The sequence below is a fragment of the Ciona intestinalis genome, chromosome 12, assembly GCF_000224145.3.
Source record: "Ciona intestinalis chromosome 12, KH, whole genome shotgun sequence".
Taxonomy (NCBI): Eukaryota; Metazoa; Chordata; class Ascidiacea; order Phlebobranchia; family Cionidae; genus Ciona; species Ciona intestinalis.
Genome location: NC_020177.2, coordinates 1623305 through 1641787, shown reverse-complemented (window position 1 = coordinate 1641787; position 18483 = coordinate 1623305). Strand labels below are relative to the sequence as shown.

At 33.8% G+C, this 18483-nt stretch overlaps 2 protein-coding genes across 4 annotated transcripts; both read left to right on the top strand.

Moving 5' to 3' along the window:
* Positions 1–1126: 1126 nt before the first annotated feature.
* LOC100178211 (major facilitator superfamily domain-containing protein 12-like) lies at positions 1127–12354 on the top strand. 3 transcript variants are annotated; one of them, XM_018814328.2, is made up of 13 exons: positions 1127–1350; positions 2060–2207; positions 3342–3552; positions 6286–6400; positions 6823–6934; positions 7309–7413; positions 7837–7919; positions 8505–8552; positions 9141–9278; positions 9762–9932; positions 10345–10439; positions 10897–11046; positions 11405–12354. In XM_018814328.2, the coding sequence occupies exons 1-12, from the start codon at positions 1240–1242 to the stop codon at positions 11036–11038; spliced, it is 1479 nt and encodes a 492-aa protein (XP_018669873.1). In that variant the 5' UTR covers positions 1127–1239; the 3' UTR covers positions 11039–11046; positions 11405–12354. The 3 variants fall into 3 exon arrangements, with proteins under 3 accessions (XP_018669873.1, XP_026692892.1, XP_002124684.1); XM_002124648.5 differs by having other exon boundaries at positions 1128–1350; positions 7309–7407; XM_026837091.1 differs by lacking the exon at positions 8505–8552.
* Positions 12355–14546: 2192 nt separating this feature from the next.
* Positions 14547–17779, top strand: LOC100181416 (crk-like protein). The gene is made up of 3 exons (XM_002130671.4): positions 14547–15247; positions 15636–15749; positions 15806–17779. Exons 1-3 carry the CDS (start codon positions 14606–14608, stop codon positions 15935–15937), a joined length of 888 nt encoding a protein of 295 aa, XP_002130707.1. The 5' UTR covers positions 14547–14605; the 3' UTR covers positions 15938–17779.
* The last annotated feature ends 704 nt before the right edge of the window (positions 17780–18483 follow it).

Sequence of the window (18483 nt, the reverse complement as noted above, 5' to 3'; positions counted from 1 at the left end):
AGTCGGTTCGAACATCGATATAGTCCATTAAATAACTGCTGTGGACGGCTTCTGCGGAATAGTAGCTTGTCGGGTCGGAAGGTTATGCGTGTTCAAATCGAACGTCGCGGTCACCATTTATAGCCCCCACTGAATATACAGGATCGCTGGTTGGGTTATATGACTCCGTGCTGATCCGACTTCATATACAGGCTTCAGCGGGGTGCTGTATCTACTGTAGTACTAATTGCTTTTATAACCAGAAACCAAACAGTTCATGATATCTTGCTATGTTTTATTCCTCTTTCTGGTATACAAGTACACGATACGGTATCGGGCAAAAGCTTACTTGACGGCTGGGCAAAGGCTCGTAAGAGCCCGCCATGAACCTAGACTGACCTCGAGGTCTCAGTGCCGATAGTGGTTTCTCGTTATTAGTTATTGTGTTAGGGAAAAGGCGAATTATATAGCGGACAGAATCACGTGACAGCAGTGTGACGTCATGCGATAAAAGGGAATCGATTTGGGCCTGTCATCGGCTGAACGGGATATCATTAACCTCGTTCAACGGGGGGTTTGTTTTCATGGGAAAGTCTTTTATGAGATAAGTCGTATCCCAGTTTTGACATGATTAACGCAGTTTTGTGGTTGGGTGATGTGACGTCGCTTTAGGCGTCGAGTTGCAACAGTTTAATTAAATGTTACTTATTTAATTCACATTGTATCGTCTGTAGGGTAAAACGGTCACGCCTTTTATTCAAATCAATATTTCTTTCTTTTTTATCAATAAGCGTGTTTTAACAACTGTTGTTTTACCGTTACTACCTGTCTTTTCGCTTTTTGTCGACTCTTTTGTTCTTCCCTATCGTGACCGAAGAGACGAAATAAAAATTTATCGTGACCGTAGAGACAAAAAAAATAAATTTCATTTATTCATTCAATTCGCACGTGATAAAACATGTGACATAGACCTGTATAGTTAAGTGTGACCGTTAGAAGGAGCTCCAGGTTAATAACAATATGAATGACGTCATAGACAACTATGTTTCCTCTATGCTACGCATAGGGTTGAGCGTAAAAGCATAGTTTTCATCTGACTGTGTGGTAACACAGAGATGCCGTTTAAGTTCTTTTCCCAGAAAGTGAAAATAATGTCCTAGACCTATAGAGAAAGCAAATATACTGTATACCAAGATTCCTTTTTTAGGTCCGGACTGCAGATTGGTGCTGAAGCCTGTTGTGTAAAGAAAGAATCAAAGAATGGATTACACTGTAACAGCACGAATGAAATATTCTTTTGGAGTCGGACATGTTCTTAATGATTTGTGTGCTTCAATGTGGTTTAGCTATTTGCTGATCTTTTTCCACAAGGTTAGTAGGGTTTGTGTTTGCAAAAGTGTTATAGTTTGAGGTGTCTCACTGTTTACATATACAGTAACGTGTGATGGTGTAATTGTGTGTATTGACTATTATTGCTAAATAAACAGGTCCAACACTGGCAAATGATCTGGTGCTGCGAAAACGTAATGGCAAAATTTAATGAATTTAAACATTTCGTGTGTTTATTAAACAATGAACCAAACTTTAATATGGCTTAGAAATACATGTCATGAGCCTGCTGATGTTAATGGTTACCTGCATGTTGGAGAGATCTTGTATTAATAACTTGTAATTAAGCCAGTCTGCAAAGTATGGCAGTTCCTGACGAGATCTCACGCGTGCAAGACGGTTATTTTTCGCGTTCGCGCGTGCTATCATTAAAAATCTGCGTGCGAAGCATGTACATTTTCAAGCCACGTTAGGAAATCTTACTTAATTTAATACGTATTTTTTTCTTTGTTTAATTAATTGGCGTGCGTAGGACAAATTGTGGCGTGCATAACCAAAAGTCTGTAAAAAAATCGCGCGTGCACCTGCCATACTCTGCAGTCTGGTAATTAAGAATGTATAGTGACGAAACGCCTGTGTAATAACGACTGCTGTTGCCACTTGCCAGTACTACATGACATACAATAAGTTCTATTCATTATTTCATTCATATGAACATTGTTTTCCCAAAAATGAGTCTTTTTTCCTTTAGATTTTACAATTTAGCAACAGTATGGCTGGAAATATATTATTAGTCGGACAAATAGCTGATGGTATTGCCACGCCGTTTGTTGGCTATGAGTCAGATAAATCCTACTTCGCATGCAAGTATGGAAAAAGAAAATCCTGGCACTTAGTAGGTTCGTCCTTTTGCATATATAGTAACATAATTATTAAATGAATGCATGGATTGGCGTATGCATGGATGGGTAGATATATGGATAGATGAATGTATGAATGGTTTAATGCAACCACTTAAATCGATAGATTGGCATTAACCCTTTGAATGATCCCCTCATCAGATGGCGCGATCTTATCACAATTTACATAAAAAATGACAGTAGTGGCAGTGGGGCTATTTTCAACCCATGGTCCCAAATTTAATCTCATTTGAAAAAGAAGCAATTTTCTGTCGTTTTCAGTGATAACATATTAAATATAATATATATACATATATGTAGCACACTTTGTTGGCTGTATATGCTAATACCTATTCTGTTTGCAGCGAAAAAAAAAGATTTAACAGATTATCAAATCAGTATTAACAGATGAAACTTTGGCATAAGTTTTAAAGTTTTACACATTATCATTGTAGATACTGGATAATGTAATGATTGTTTACGTCATAATAATTTTTATAAACCATCACGATTGTTTTTTAACAATTGGTTTGTATGCGCTTCCATGTTCGATCCAATATATTAATTTTTCTCTTTTCATGTTTATAGGCTATAGATAGTATTTTTTACCAGGTTAGATATATATTTTTAAGCTAGCAATCAGGTTTAAGTCCAGTAAACCGAGATTATGTAAATTTGAATTGGTGAAAATATGCAAGCAAGGGGAGCAGCTATCATGTCCAAATCGGTAACACTAGATGCTTATTACTTTGACACGGCATTTAGTCAGTTTCCCCAAGAACAAAAGTTACAAAGATTGCTTCTCTTAATGAGCGTTTAATATATGCTGTTACACGTGTCTTCCTGTATTTCTTCGCGTGGTAAAGGAAAGCTAATGCAAGATATTTGATTCTGTTGTTGATTATGCATTGAACACATTTCTCCCCATAGTTACATAAGACCAGGCATTTTCAAAATCCCATAATCAATTTTTTTTAAATATTGCACAAAGATATCATACCATTAAAGTTGGAGTTTTTAACAGTGCTCAGATGGTTGATCTAATGTTTAATCATCATTCGAGTGCAAAACATTTAATAGTTGGTTTGCCTATCCTATAACTATAACATTCAATTTAATTTTTTTTTATCACAGGGACAGTATGTGTGGCAATGACATTTCCTCTTTTATTCTTGCACTGCATTGGATGTAATGAAAGTTCACCCGAATATGCACAGTTTATATATTATGCTCCATTGGTGGTGATTTTTCAGTTTGGTTGGGCTGCAACTCAGATAAACCACCTTGCACTAATACCTGACTTAACCAACAATGATGAAGACAGAGTCAGCTTAAATGCAATTAGGTAAGTGGTATTGCAATGATCGTGTTATTGTTTTGACACTACTTTACATTACATTCAATTATACTAGAAGCCTGTTAGGCACACTAATTGTAAACAGAACTGCAGAGTAAGACAGGCCCTGTAGAGGTATCTAACATGGACAGAGCAGGTTAGACCCAAGTTAGTATAGACCAAGTTAGGAAACAGATTGTAAAACAATGAGTTTTGTTTTCCATTGTTGCGCGTCTGTGATGTCATAGTGACATAGTCGCAGCCATTACGGAGACTACGGCCAACACCCACAGCATAGCATTTTATCATTGCCGAGTGCTGTTTTTCATCCAAATCTTGCGTATTTTTAAGAACTAAGCACTTCTGTGCGTGAAAATGTCTTTCTACTAACGTTATACCGTATTACAATAATAAACCTCACATAAATAATCAACTTTTATTAAACACTCAATTAATTAAAGAGAAAAAAAACAGAAAATATCAAGTATACCAACCAAAAACATAAAAGAACATGTTTAAAATATAAAAATACAAACAAAAACGCATAACATTAGTCATTAACATATACTGGTGTTGGTGTATCTAGCTGCAGTTTTGCATGTAATTGCCATGACTTTACTTTTTGGCCCACAAACTTAACACCTATTATACCCGGCAACGAAACTTAAGTTATCTTTGTAAAATTTTCCTAATATCGAAGTGACATTAAGGATAACAATACTGAGTTACTATTTTTGGTCTTCTCCTTAAATTGATAATAATAAACCACCCTTTCTAAGTTTATAAAATCGGTAACCGCGAACACCTTATCTGCTTGTACTTAAGCAGTTTGGAGCTGCATAGTCACTTTAGGGATGCACATTACAGAATAATTAGGTATTCTAGGATATCCTAGAATACTTAATTTCGAATCTAGAATTCCGAATCTAGAATTTCGAATCTTTTTATATAGGAAAAAATAATTTTACCCACAAAAGTCAGTTTATTGACTCTTTTATACCCGCCTTGTTGGAACATGAGCTGTAAAATGATCAAAAATTGTACTATTGTGTAGTTTTTGCGTCACGAAACGTATAGCAGGTTATAAAAGACGTTAGAAACGTTTATTCTCGAAAGTCCCACAAACACAAAAAAAAATTTTTTAAATTAATAAGTTTCAAAAATTGTTAATATAGTATATGAGATGACGTGTGATTACGTCATTAAACAGAATACCGAATCCCAGAATTAGATTCGAATACAAAAGGATTCGAATCTCACGGATTCGAAATTCTGTAATGTGCATCCCTAAGTCACTTATGTTGGATTATAAATGTAGTATATAATGGTTCTGTGGATTCATAGGTATGAGCATATACTATTATGTAAACTAAGCTGATTGCTGCTAGTATTAATCGCCAACGTAAAGTACCCTGTTAAACCACACTGTACACTGAAAGCCAGTCAAAGTTCTAATTTACTAGAAATTAATTCTTGGATTTAATTTTATATAACAAGATTTATATTAAAACTTATATTTTAAATGTTAAAACAACCACTATAAGTGTTATCTAGTTTTGTATCGCTTACAAGAACCAAATAAACACACGCCGACCATGCATTTGTATTGGCGATTCACGCTCTGTGGGCTCCATAATGGCGGACACAAGCGCCGTTTCCTGACGTGACGTTGGGTTAGACAAATGCCTACACTGAAATCGTCAAACATTGACTATTATTTGTTCCATTATGTAATAAACAAAAACACATCATTGACCCATTTATGGGATTTTCCTGTCATTATATTTAATACGTAGGTCTATAGCTTAATTAAGAAACCTATATATACCTTGTTGATTTTACATTATTAAAAATAGAAATTTTCAATTACATAGACTAAAACAGATAAAGTGAATCTCATCAATCTGTTTTTCAACATTTTTTATTTAAAGAGGCACATTAACATAAAATAAAGTTGTATATTAATAGTAATAGTAATGTAAAGCTTAAATGGAATGTAAAAATACCACTAAATATTTAGAAAAGAAACAGCCTCTACAAAAATTGCGCAACGAATTGCTGGGGTAAAAAAAATTGGTTGTGTGATAATGTATGGGATTTGCAATAAAAAAGTGTCACCCAACTTTGTTTGTTTACACTTTCTAAACTTTTTTAGTTTTAATGGCAAATACCATGGATGTTTCATTAGCACAGCACACTTTCTCACATCTTCAAACTTTATTTCAGTAGAGACTGTTTTTACAAAGAAAGTTAAACAGCGGGTATCAGGGACAGTTTAATACTAAGAGCATTTTAATATAAAAAGTCAACAGTCATCAAAGTTTAAAAATTGGGTGAAAAAGTGTTCTGTCAGTGTAAGCATGTATTTCAACTTGAAATCCGGCGCCTTGTATGTCCTAAAGCAAGTCACTTAATAGCAATTGCTCCAACCAAGTGGTCACTAATGGGCTTTCCAAATTATCAGCCATACATAAAAAATGAACCCCCCACCCCCAAAGTTAAATATAATAAAATATAATGAACTGCATAATTTATATATATATATATATTAGACTATGTATACTTTTTTATGTGTTCATAAAAAATAAAGAGTTATTGTAATTAATCCCCTCTCCTCTTCTAAATTTTTCTTCTGTAGTTTACAAATAAAAAAAACTCCACATTTTCTGATTTTCATAGACAGTTTGTCATTCTTGCATGTTCCTGCAGAAACAAAAGTTGACAATCCTATTTCAAATCCAGGTATGCATTCACAGTGTTCAGTGGTATCATTGTATATGGTGTAGCATGGGGAATTCTTGGAATGCAAGACAGCAGTTCAGATATGCTTTCTCCAGCTGATGCGCCAGCTTTTCGGGTGAGCACCTGGTATAATTAAATGCAACAACTAACGAGCCTATCTTCTGACTAACACCCGTAAATTGGCATAATGCATAGTAATGTGATGAAGGCAATGATGGATTAAGGATTTGTTTATACAGCACAACTATACTATTAATTCTATTAATCATTATCTGCTTGTGCATATCAGCATATGACATCACAATTGGACTGCAACCACCAACTGATAACATTATATCAACATAAACGCCACTTATTTCTTGGCTGGAAGGGCAACTCAGAGTAAGTGCAGTCATTTTGTTATGCACTGTAGATGTACATTGCTCCAAACACCTAGTGCCCTCTTGGGGGTTTTGTTCATTGACCATTAAATTAGCAATAAAAACGTCTAACCAAATACAATTTTTAAAACCGTTTTAATCTGATTTCTTGTTTCAGAATTTGGTATTATCTGTTGTTGGAATTGGTATTTTGTTCTCCATCATATTTCATGTTGGGTTAAAAGAAAGGAAGAGACAATCAACATCTGTTGTTATCAATGAGTCAACTGGTATGTGAGATTTGTTTAAAGCATTCGCTTAAGTCACTTAAACACAAAAACAAACAATTCCTTCCTTTCAAAGTTTCAAACATATTACTAGCTAAATATTTGTCCTATAAAAAAACCATTTAATTAAAAATTTGAATACTTTGGGGAAGTGTGGCAGCTGAATTAATAGAAAGCAAAAAATATTAAAAATAAAAGTTAATAAAAGATATTAAGACAAGTTAGAATGCTTTCTCTTTAATTGTTTTTTCTTTTGTTTGGCTTTTTTCTATTTGAAAAGTACAATTTTTTTTTCTGATCTGTGGGTCCACCATTTGTCCCTATCAGGTTTAAATATTTTGTTGCTTGTGATTTCACGATAGCTTTCTTTTACACAGACGACGATGATGTATCACAAGATCATATGATACCCTCAAAAAGAAAATCACTATCTGAAAATTCTCCGTTATTGCATGGAACAAAAAGACAATCATCAGGCATTGGATGTTAAATTGTCATTAGTATTACTTACTAGCATCACATAGTGGTTATACTTATTAGAACGTTTGCCTCATAACAAGAAGTTCCATTAATTCCTTTATCACTATTTTACTGTACTCATGATCTTATTTAAGAATATGCCAGCAAAGAGGAACCTAAATATAGAATTTCTGTTATTTAATTTGATTGGCTTTCATTCCTATTTTGGCAGGAAAATTATAGTACTGTCTTAACTTGTGTTAATTTTATATATTGACTGATCAATTGAAGTTATTTTAATGGTAAAAAATCTTTTGTAAAACTATGCGGAAAGGATTCAGATATAAAATTTATTTTGATAGCCTACTTTAGCTAGGAAAAGTCTAACTTTGAATTGTCATTATCTTTAGCTAGGAAAAGTCTAACTTTGAATTGCCTGTTTTTAGAATACCAAAGCACTGCAGTAGTATGTACAGAAACACCAGCTCTCTCCTGGTTTGACTGGTTCAAAAAAACAATATTTTATCAGGTGTGTTATGAAAATATAAAAACAATGCAAAGTTAATCATTTTTACTTTGCTTTTCAGCATCTGTGCTTGTACCTTGCTTTATAGAAATATAATTATTCACCATGCTTAGGTAACTCTGCGGTGTGAAATTACAAAAAATAATAATCGGTTATTTAGACTTTCTATTGTTTGTATAATCATTGCTTTACTCAAAGCCTTGTTTAATGTATCACTATTTGCAGTGGCTCAGCCAGGGGGTTTACAATGTTTTATTTATTAGTTTATTGTTGCTTACCAACAAAGTTAAATATGTGGTAACTTATAAGCGGGCACTATGTGTATGAACATATCGGTTTTTGTTGCACAACACAACACACAATGATAAATAAGTTATACAGTCAACCCCGCTTAATCAGACCACATCAAGACCAAGCCAAACTGGTCTGATTGAGCGGGTGGTCCGATTAAACGTGGGCCGATTAAACGGGGTTGACTGTAATATATATATTCATACATTCAATTAGAATGGTTAAATTGAAAAGTCTGTATTTTCTTTACCTTTAATTCCTTTATCTTTTTAATTAAAAGTATTCTTTATTTCACAGATGGCGTTGTTGTATATGTGTACTAGGTTGGTTGTTAACTTATCTCAGGTAAACATTTTGGTTTGTTTGTTGTTTAAATATTTTTTGTTTAATTTTAATAACTTTTATCCCAGTCTCATTTTCTTGATTTATTTCAACATTGTGTTTCAAGGAGTCAGCCATTTTCTTGTATGATTCTAAATTTATGTTCAATATTTGGTTGACCCTACAACAGTTGAAAAACACTGTTTCAACCAAGTAAGCTTACAAGAGATTTGAGTTACTCTAACCTTATTTAAATAGATGTAGCCAGTTATACGTGTACACACATTACCCAGTAATTATGTTGATGATTGATATACAATGATGATGTGTCAAGCTCAATATACATAACAATTACCTATTTATTCTCGAGAGTGTCAAGCAAGTTAGTGTCGTATAGCATGGTTATCCTGATTCTATCTCACGTCTGTTTTGTGGGTGATTATTTTTTTTTGTATAACTGCCTATTTTGAACAACTTACTGATGGCTGATTGATTGTAGCTTCAAGCCTTAAACTTATGGGGTAAATGCTCGAATTACTATGAACATTTTACATTATGTGAGTAATATATATGAAGACTAAATTTAAACTCTTTTTTTAAAAAAAAAAACAGGTTTACTTGACAATGTACTTGACTGACTCACTGTTTCTTAACAAGACATTCATAGCCATTGTACCGCTTGTTGTCTATGTTTCCAGCTTTTTAGCTGCTGTGTGTGTTAGACCTGTGGCACTGTTTCTTAAACAAGAGGTATGTAAAAGCTCAATTTTCTACATCATATTGAAACATAGGAACATAGTGTCTGATGGAACCTAAACCACCTTATGATGACACACCATTTTTGTTTAGTTGAAAAAAATAAAATATATATAAATGTCTTTATTTTGGATATTTTCATACATATATAAAGCAGAAAAATTGTAACAAATGTGAAAATAGTTTTTGGCCTTTTCTTATCTCTTACTTTATGATAAACCCCATCCATTGTTGCGAGGCAGAACTTCTAATATTTTAGGCTGTTTTGTTCATTGAATTTTTGATGGAACCTTTAGATCACATTTAAGCATTTCTATCCTTTTACAAATTTTGATTTTTCTTTAGTCCACCTATTTAAGAATGTATAATGTTTTAGTGATTGTAGCTGATTCTGATATCCCAATAATGCCTTTACACCTACCAAGAACCATAGTTTTTCTGCCATTGAACTTTAAATATATTACCATCGTTGCATAGCAAATCTACCTTTGTGGAAGCTTATGTGTGATTGGTGCGTGTACATGGGCTCATTTCTTACCTGAAAATTCAATGCAAATATTTGGTCTTGCTGTTGTTCTTGGGATTGGAACATCCACAATACTTGTTATGTCTCTATCAATGACCGCTCGTTTAATTGGAAAAGAAACGGTTTGTATATCATTGTAACTTGCTAACACGCTTGGTACCATCCAGAATTTTTACCTATGTGAACTGCCATACCGAAATTGAAATTTTGTTAATAGCTGCCAAGCTTTATTTAAGTCTTAGTTATTTTCCCTGAAAGTCACGGTCAACTTAATCACTGTGACATGGCATTGTTAAGGTGTGATAATTGTTAATGTTAAGCATGCAGCATTTTAAAAAACCTGATTGCAACCATATTCATCATATAAAATATTAGATAATAATAGTGTGTTTAGTGTCAGATATAACTAACTATTGTTGCTATGCAACCCATACAGTATCATAAAAATGTTCTTTTACGAAGGTTAGATTTACTGGAAAAAGCTATTTAGAAATGTAGTTATAATTTCTCACAGTTTCGGTTATATTATTTTAGAGAACTGGTGCATTTGTGTATGGTGCAATGAGCCTCACTGATAAATTATCTAATGGAGCTGCTGTCGTTATTATTCAAAACCTCAATCCTTGCAAGTAAGCTATTTAATTATAATCACTACTTAGAGTGGTGAAAAAAGATGAATGTTTTGTTGGAAATTTAAACAACTGACTAATAACCACTGATTTTCCTTCACCCGACATACCACTGTCACCAGCTAGGCAGCTATGATAACATTGTTAAGCTTCCAACTATGTTGTGAAACTAGGCGAGTGCCTTAACCACTGTGGTATTGCTGGAAGTATTTGGTATACCAACAGTGAATCACAGTTAAATGTAAACTAAAAGTACCAGCAAAGCTTAAAATTGCCATTTTATTATATTGGATACATTGTTTTAATTTTCCTGAATTATTATGAACTTGTAGTTTGTGGAATAAAAGAACTTCAGTATAAATTTTTAATCGGATAACATACAGCAGTAGTGTTGTATAATGTTTACACTAGTTCAGGCTTGTCATTAATTTATATTGAGTTCTAAATGTATGTAAAGGTGCAATTGTCCGTTGTGTGCTGAATACTTCCGTGCCATCATGTCTTATGTTATTGGAGGTATTACCATTATTGCCATGATGACAATAATAAGTATCATCACCACGAAAAGGGCATGTCATACATCATCATGTAGAAGCTGAAAAAGAAGGTAACATTTTGTTAAATTCATAACTAAGTTAGTAAATTAGAACCCTAAGGAAAAAAAAGCATGCGTCCAATTTATATAACTGTTGCTACCAGACATAATGTAACAAACATAACAATCCTTCCACAAAACCTACTTTGCATTGTAAACTGCTATCCAGGTTGCCTTTATAGAAGTAAATGAAAATAACATCTGTTATAATTGTGCAGTAACTGACGCAAACTGATAAGAGTTACTAACAGTTGCTTTAAATTGTTGGCTTCAAAATGAGGGGTCAATATTTTACATATCAATGTTTTCTAATTAGGCTATGATAGATATATATTTGAAACATAAGTTCTCATAAAACCCTATCTTTCAGTGCAATCTTTCTGTGTTGAAACAGACCACATTCTCTGCCTTATATGTCAGTGGGAATATTGCGATGTTGTTTTTTTTCATACACATTCATTATATCTTCATAGCTTATTCAGAATTTTGTTAATAACCTAATATATTCTCATTCAGTGTTAAGTTGAAATGTATTAATCTCTTATTAATGTCTGTTCTACTTTAAAATTCATATCTGTGGTTTCATGGTCAACCCTATTATTTAGTTTAAAAAAAGTTGGATGGAATGTAATATTGTATTGGTGTTGCTAACAAACATAACGTAATACTTAAAATTTCTCTTCTGATTAAAAAAAAACTTAAAATTTCTCTTTTTAAAAAAACAACTAAATTTTACTGTACAAACATTCTATCTTCATCTGTATATGGTGCAACAAATTACCAGAAAAGTATTTCACAATTAATGTTTTTTTCTAACTTTTGGGTGACTGTGAAATGTTAAAACCAACTGCTTTAAATAATTAGTTTACCTATTTTTCATGATTTCTTATTGTATTACTTTGTAATCACCGCTGTCAACATTTGTATTTATTCAATAACTTCAGAATCTTTATTACATCTTTTTCTGTATTTCTTGGTGCAAAACATCTTCCAATGATTTTTAATCAATTCACTTGTTGATGTAACTCATTTTTTTACATTTTTGAATTTCATAAAATTTTGACACATGAATAACAATCCATTTTATTGTAACAGTAGCATAAAAGTTCAGACACATAAGTTTCCCGGGTAAATTCCTAATTTTAAATTAGGAAAATTGCAATTTTGCAAATTGATGTTAGGAGAGAATCATTCCTTGCTGTGTCATTGTGATTTTTACACTTTATGTGTCATTGTGATTTTTACACTTTAATAAAATACAACTTGTGCCTGATTTTCCAACGATTGTAACACGGTGTTATTAAAATAAAAAAGCTTCAATAATTGCACACGTATCCGTGTGTCCGGCGCCGTTGCAAAGTGGTTAGCGCGCCTGCCTGTAACCCAGAGATATGGGTTCAAGGCTACCGTTGTGGGCGTATGTGGGCAAGACACTTAACGGTAACTGCTCAACCTAGTGGTCACAGTGGCTGGCACAAGATGCATATAAGCCACACATATAAAACCCATACATATTAAACCACGATGATCATATTTCTAAACTAAATGCATGGTATTGTGACTAAGGTGATCCTATAGAATGCAAAAATTAGCGGCCCGGCGGAATAGCGCCCGGTACAAATATGTCATTCGGAAACGCGTATATTACGACGCCAGGCGCTATTGAATATGCACAGTAAGTCGGAACAAATCATGGCGCCCTCTATTATAGAGGGCGCCATGGAACAAATACAATACGAGCTCCAATAAATACGTACGGGTGGAAAATCGTTCCGGGGCAAAATATTACTTAACACCTTTAGCAGCGTTTCAAGATACATTTTTTTACCATCTGTACTGTTGGCGTCGCTATGTCCAATTACGTCAAACACCATGCTGTGCCAATAATCACCATTAATGAAATAAACACCCAAATCACTTCATTGTTACACTTAACTCCGTTAGTATTGTTGTATTTTGTAAAGCAAAGACAAAGAATGGAGTTTTTTAGCGTTCTTTACTATTGATATTCTTATGCAAATATTCAGTTTGTATTATACACAAAATAGTGATTTTACAATGAACGAGAAAATTATTGGTATAGAAGGGCGGGGGAAGACGGGACACCTTTAGCACATAACATCCAAATATCCTGATCGTGGTTTAAACAATTAAAAGCTTTATTAGGGTCGTGAAGATATGATTTTGTAAGTCTTTGGTGTTCTTTGTTTACTACGAATGAGACGAGAAAATAGAATTAAAAAGTGTACCATCTTCCCCCACCCTACTATATGTTAGCCATGGGGAAATGTGTCAGTAAATTAAAATATATATGCTTATTAAACTAATCTAAAATAAGTTTGTCGGTAATATATACTTGCTTATTCAAGGTAACAAATGACATACTCAACTCAGTTCTGCTTTTAAATCAAAAACTAAAGTTTCAACGTGTAAACGCCGTCTGGAACGTATTTAACAGATGGTTTTTTAAAATTTGGACCGGAGGTCATTATATTTGTTCCGACCTAGTGCGCATGCGCAGTAACGTCTTGGCAAATGCGCAATAACGCTCGGTACAAGTATATTCGTCGGAACAAATATATCACGAAACCGAAAGATGTTTTAGCCGGTCCGTATTTAATAGTTCTCGTATTGTATTTGTTCCCACCTACTGCGCCTACGAACGCAGTAGCGTCGCGGCGCATTCTCAATAGGGCTCCGCATAAAACGTGTAAAAATATATCATGACAACGTTGGCAGCTAAATACGCCAAAATGGTTTAGAAGAATTTTTTATGAATCCTACTATATACTAAGAGTAACTAGGAGTCTAGGACAATCATTTATGCCCGAGTTGTTCCTGTTGCCTATGGGGTAAAGTCTTAATCCAGTTTTCGTCACTTCATAGAAATCCTATAAATATAAGGGCAATGTCGGTCAATAGTGGCCGAATTCGACGTTTGTAGTTTGTTTGGTTTGGGAGGTTGTTGGTACGGTTTTAATGATTTGACCAAAACCGAAACTTAGTAAGAAAGTGGATTCGATACAATTTAGGAGACATTCATAAAATAGCAAGATTTGCCATACTGCAGTAAACAAAATGGTTTTAAAAACAAGTTTCATTACTCTGTGCAGTTCGGAAAATTATATTATAAAAGAGACCTTTTAATTATATATATTTTTTGTTTTTACATTTAAACATCGCTGTGTATGAATACTATTTTTTGATAATACTAAATAATAACGTTGCTGTACCAGTACAACGCCAATAAAAGAGAGGTGTAAGTTCTGGCTTGGTAAACAACATCCAGTTTTCTTTCCTGGCTTGGTAAACAACATCCAGTCTTACTAATTACCTATAAAGCCTACCTAGGATTTCATATTTAAATTTAAATATTTACTGTAAAACAGCTTTATACCAAGAAAAGGTTTTACAACTAGTTTTGTTTTTTCGCTATTAGGCGGGGAGTATTAAAATAGTAGTTTGTTAAAGTTTATTTTTATTTACATGTTTGTTTTGCTATGGATTTGCAGATCATTATATTCGTAACTGGTTAGTTCTAGAATAGCTTTTGCAAAAGCTGTTAACAATAATGGCTTCAGCAAATTTCAATTCAGCGGATGAAGATTCGTGGTATTTTGGGATGGTAAGCAGGAAAGATTCGCAAAACAAGCTACTCCACCAAAAGCATGGATCTTTTTTGGTGCGAGACAGTACTACATGTCCCGGTGACTATGTTCTCTCTGTTAGTGAAAATAGCAAAGTGAGCCACTACATTATCAACAAACAGGAAAATAGACTTAAAATTGGAGACCAGATGTTTGACTCAATGCCAGAGTTGCTCGACTTTTACAAAGTTCATTATTTGGACACAACTACTTTGATTGAGCCAATTCCTAAACCTATTAAACCACAGCAAACAGTCAATCCGATTGGATCCGGAATGGTTAACATGTCATCCATTACCTCGCCAATCAAAGAGCCAGAAGTTGCAAAAAAGAGAGAAGGACTTCCTATGATGGTGCGTGCGCTCTTCGATTTCAAGAGTGATGATGTAGATGACCTTCCTTTCTCAAAACACGAGATTCTGGAGGTAATAGAGAAGCCAGAAGAAAATTGGTGGAATGCGAGGAATGCACAAGGCCGTATAGGACAGATCCCTGTTCCATATGTTGAGCCCTATGTTATGAATCGTAATTCAACCCCTGGAACATATCAGATGCCTGGTGCACAGGTATTAAATAATGATAATTTGCTAAATATTACTCAATCAATAGCTTAGTCCACAAACAAAAAAAATGTGAAAAATAATATCATACATAGCTTCATACAAGGTATAAACTATTTAAATCGGATATAAATTACTTAAACAGTTATATTTTTCAGTTTTACGATATGTTGAATGAAAATTCATCTCATAATGCAATAAACAATTCGTAAAATTAACTTCTAAAGTTTGTCAATACAATAGATGTACAATGTGTCAATACAATAGATGTACAATGGTTGTGAAATTTTATATTAGAAAGAAATAATGCACCAGCAGAAAAGTAGTTAGTGGGAATGCCTCCTGCCTCGATTTAATGATTCAGGGCCTAAACATGGTTATTTTCACCCAACAGTTGGTTCTTCAGCCACGACCAACTTCTATGCCTTCTAGAACAGGACCTGTGTTTGCTGAAGTAATCACAAGAAGAGTTCCTAATGCATACGATCCAACTGCATTGGCTTTAGAGGTTTGTTGATACATATTCCATCTCCACACCGTGATTCAATCATGTACCAATTTCAGGTTGGAGACAGAATTCAAGTGACACAGATGAATAAGAGTGGACAGTGGGAGGGCATATGCAACAACAAACAAGGCAAATTCCCATTCACCCACGTTAAACTTATTGACTTCAATGATAGTGGTAAATCTTGATGTACCCAATTCATGTTTTTTTCTTTTTAAAGAGCAACTATTTGCAAATAAGAGGTCGTGTTTACCGGGCCAAATAATACTCATTGGTAATTACAATATTTTTAAGCCATTGTGTTGCAAATTGAAATCATTGCAAATGAAGGTAACATCGTAACATCCTGGTCCTGATGTCGACTTTTACTGTAGCATATCAACACTTAATACCTGTATTAGGTATTGACTTAACCAAATCCTATTAACACTAATACTGCTTGCAGATATGTTTTATTTTAACCAATTCTTTGTTTTGGTTACAAAACGATTTTAGAAGAACTAGCATAAAAGATCCATGCATAGGCCTATAGTTAAAAATTTTACAGTATTAGTACAATTCAAAACTAATGCGTATACAAATGTGTAAACATACAGTAATAATTATTTAAAGTTGTACCTACAACTGGGCAATAATGGTTTTATGACACACTTACGTGTTATACTGTTATGTAATGTTTGAATCTAATTTTTTGACCATTCACACATTAATTCAACGGCAGTTTCCCAATTTTCATAATTGCTGTCGCTGAGCATTTTGTTGCATCGACTGTTTGCAAATATCCAATATTACTCGATTTTATATTTTTGTTGGACGTTTTAACAAACTCTTTAACAACTGTAGATATTCTAGTTATATTTATCTAATATATCGATCAGTTAAAACGCTTTTTGCTATGTTAAATTTACGGAACAGCTAATATATTGACCTACTGTATCAAGACAGCTGTCAATTGATGCAAAATGTTCAGTTTTTTTTAATTAATTTTCCTTTCTTGTCTAATATGTGTATATATACATTTCTACAAAACGTTTCTTGTAATTTAACAATCAACAGTTTCAACTTTAGGTTTTTATCTTTTCAAATCACCCTCAGCATGCACTCACTATGTGTGGTTTGTGCTTGTGTGTGTTCGTGTGACACACTCGCCAGTTGAACTATGTGCCTTTCACGCATTGTTCAAACCCATTGAACGTTCTTGTACAATACCATCTCAATAGCATAAACTTTGGTTTTATCGCTTGTAGTTTATTATCGCTAAATTAAGCCATCGTGGAAATTTCCTATCTGTTGTTAACTACAATAACAAGACATCGAACATTACCGTTTTAATCAAAAGGATTTTGTTATTAAATCAGATTTTGCTACTAATCGTTTTTCGTGTTTAACGTAGTTGCGCGTTAACTTATTGACTCAAACCACGCGATCGGATTCAGAATCATGCTTTTGTGTACGTTAACGTTATCAATACGTTTTTTTCGCGGATACTAAATTAGTAATTTATGCGCTATGTTGTTTGTGCTGCGTGAATGATAAACGGCAATTGATATGTAACGTTCACCAACTAAGAGTAACGTTTTATACTTGCTGGTTACAAGTAAAATCCGATGTAATTATTCTGTCTGGTTCCCGGTGCTTCTCATATTCACACGTCAGAGTTGACGCTCATAGTATTTGGTATTCGATTTCCAGTTAGTAAACGGACAGTGTTCTGTGTTAACGATTCCAAAAACTGAACTCATTTTGTTAAACCTTTTGCATGTTATTACGTCATGCCATTGTCGTATAGACTGGCGGGCAGCTCATTTTAACCATTGTGTATAATGTTTAGTGTTTTGGAAAACCACGTCGTATTTTTTCATTTCTTTGTATTGTCTCCGCAACCACTGGAACTTATTTTTAGCCTTTTAAAGTGTCTGCAGTTTCAGCGTGATCTGTTTTTGGAATCCGCGGCTTTTTGTTTCCTTAGTGAGCAAGTGTAAAGTATCGTTGTTATAACTGCAAAATATAATGATTTAAACAAAAACGAAGTCATTGAGAAGAATACAATTAAAAATATTAAAAAAGGTTTGCCTAATTCTACAATGAAGAAACTTTTTAGTGGAAAGCTTTAACCTATATTTGGTTCGACATCTGGTGGAATTTATGTGCATGTAAACATCTTCATCAATTATATAATATAATGGAGTGGGGTAAGACCACATCCTAGCTTGAGCACATATTGAAAAATATTTTTAAACTCAAAATATATAACGATTTTTGGTCAGATATCACGAAAAAGTACTATCATAATTAATAATTTTATAATTGACAACACTCTAATGAAATATATTAAAACACACAAGAAGTGATGTAACCCACCAGGTGTAATTTTATCATTTTGAAATCAGGCGAGGTAAGACGGGCCAGTTTGATATCCTTGTTAATTTAAACTAATAAATGAAATTGAATAAATGAATGTAACTTGCTTTCCCTTCGCGTGGTCGGAAATCGACAGTCATGAGAAAAAGGCGATATTAACGTGATAAGGGCACTGTAAGGAAGAGACGGTGAGAGGGCAAAAACGCACAACGGCAGTCACGTGAAAAATAGAAAACTGAAAAAAAAATGTTTTTATATCATCCAGGTTGTTGTAAGTTGTGGGGAAATAGGTGCATTGTTCTTTGTTGTTGACACATTCTCGGTGTCTGTGAATGTGCAGACGAGTCTCTAAAAACAAACGTATGGTCAAGTC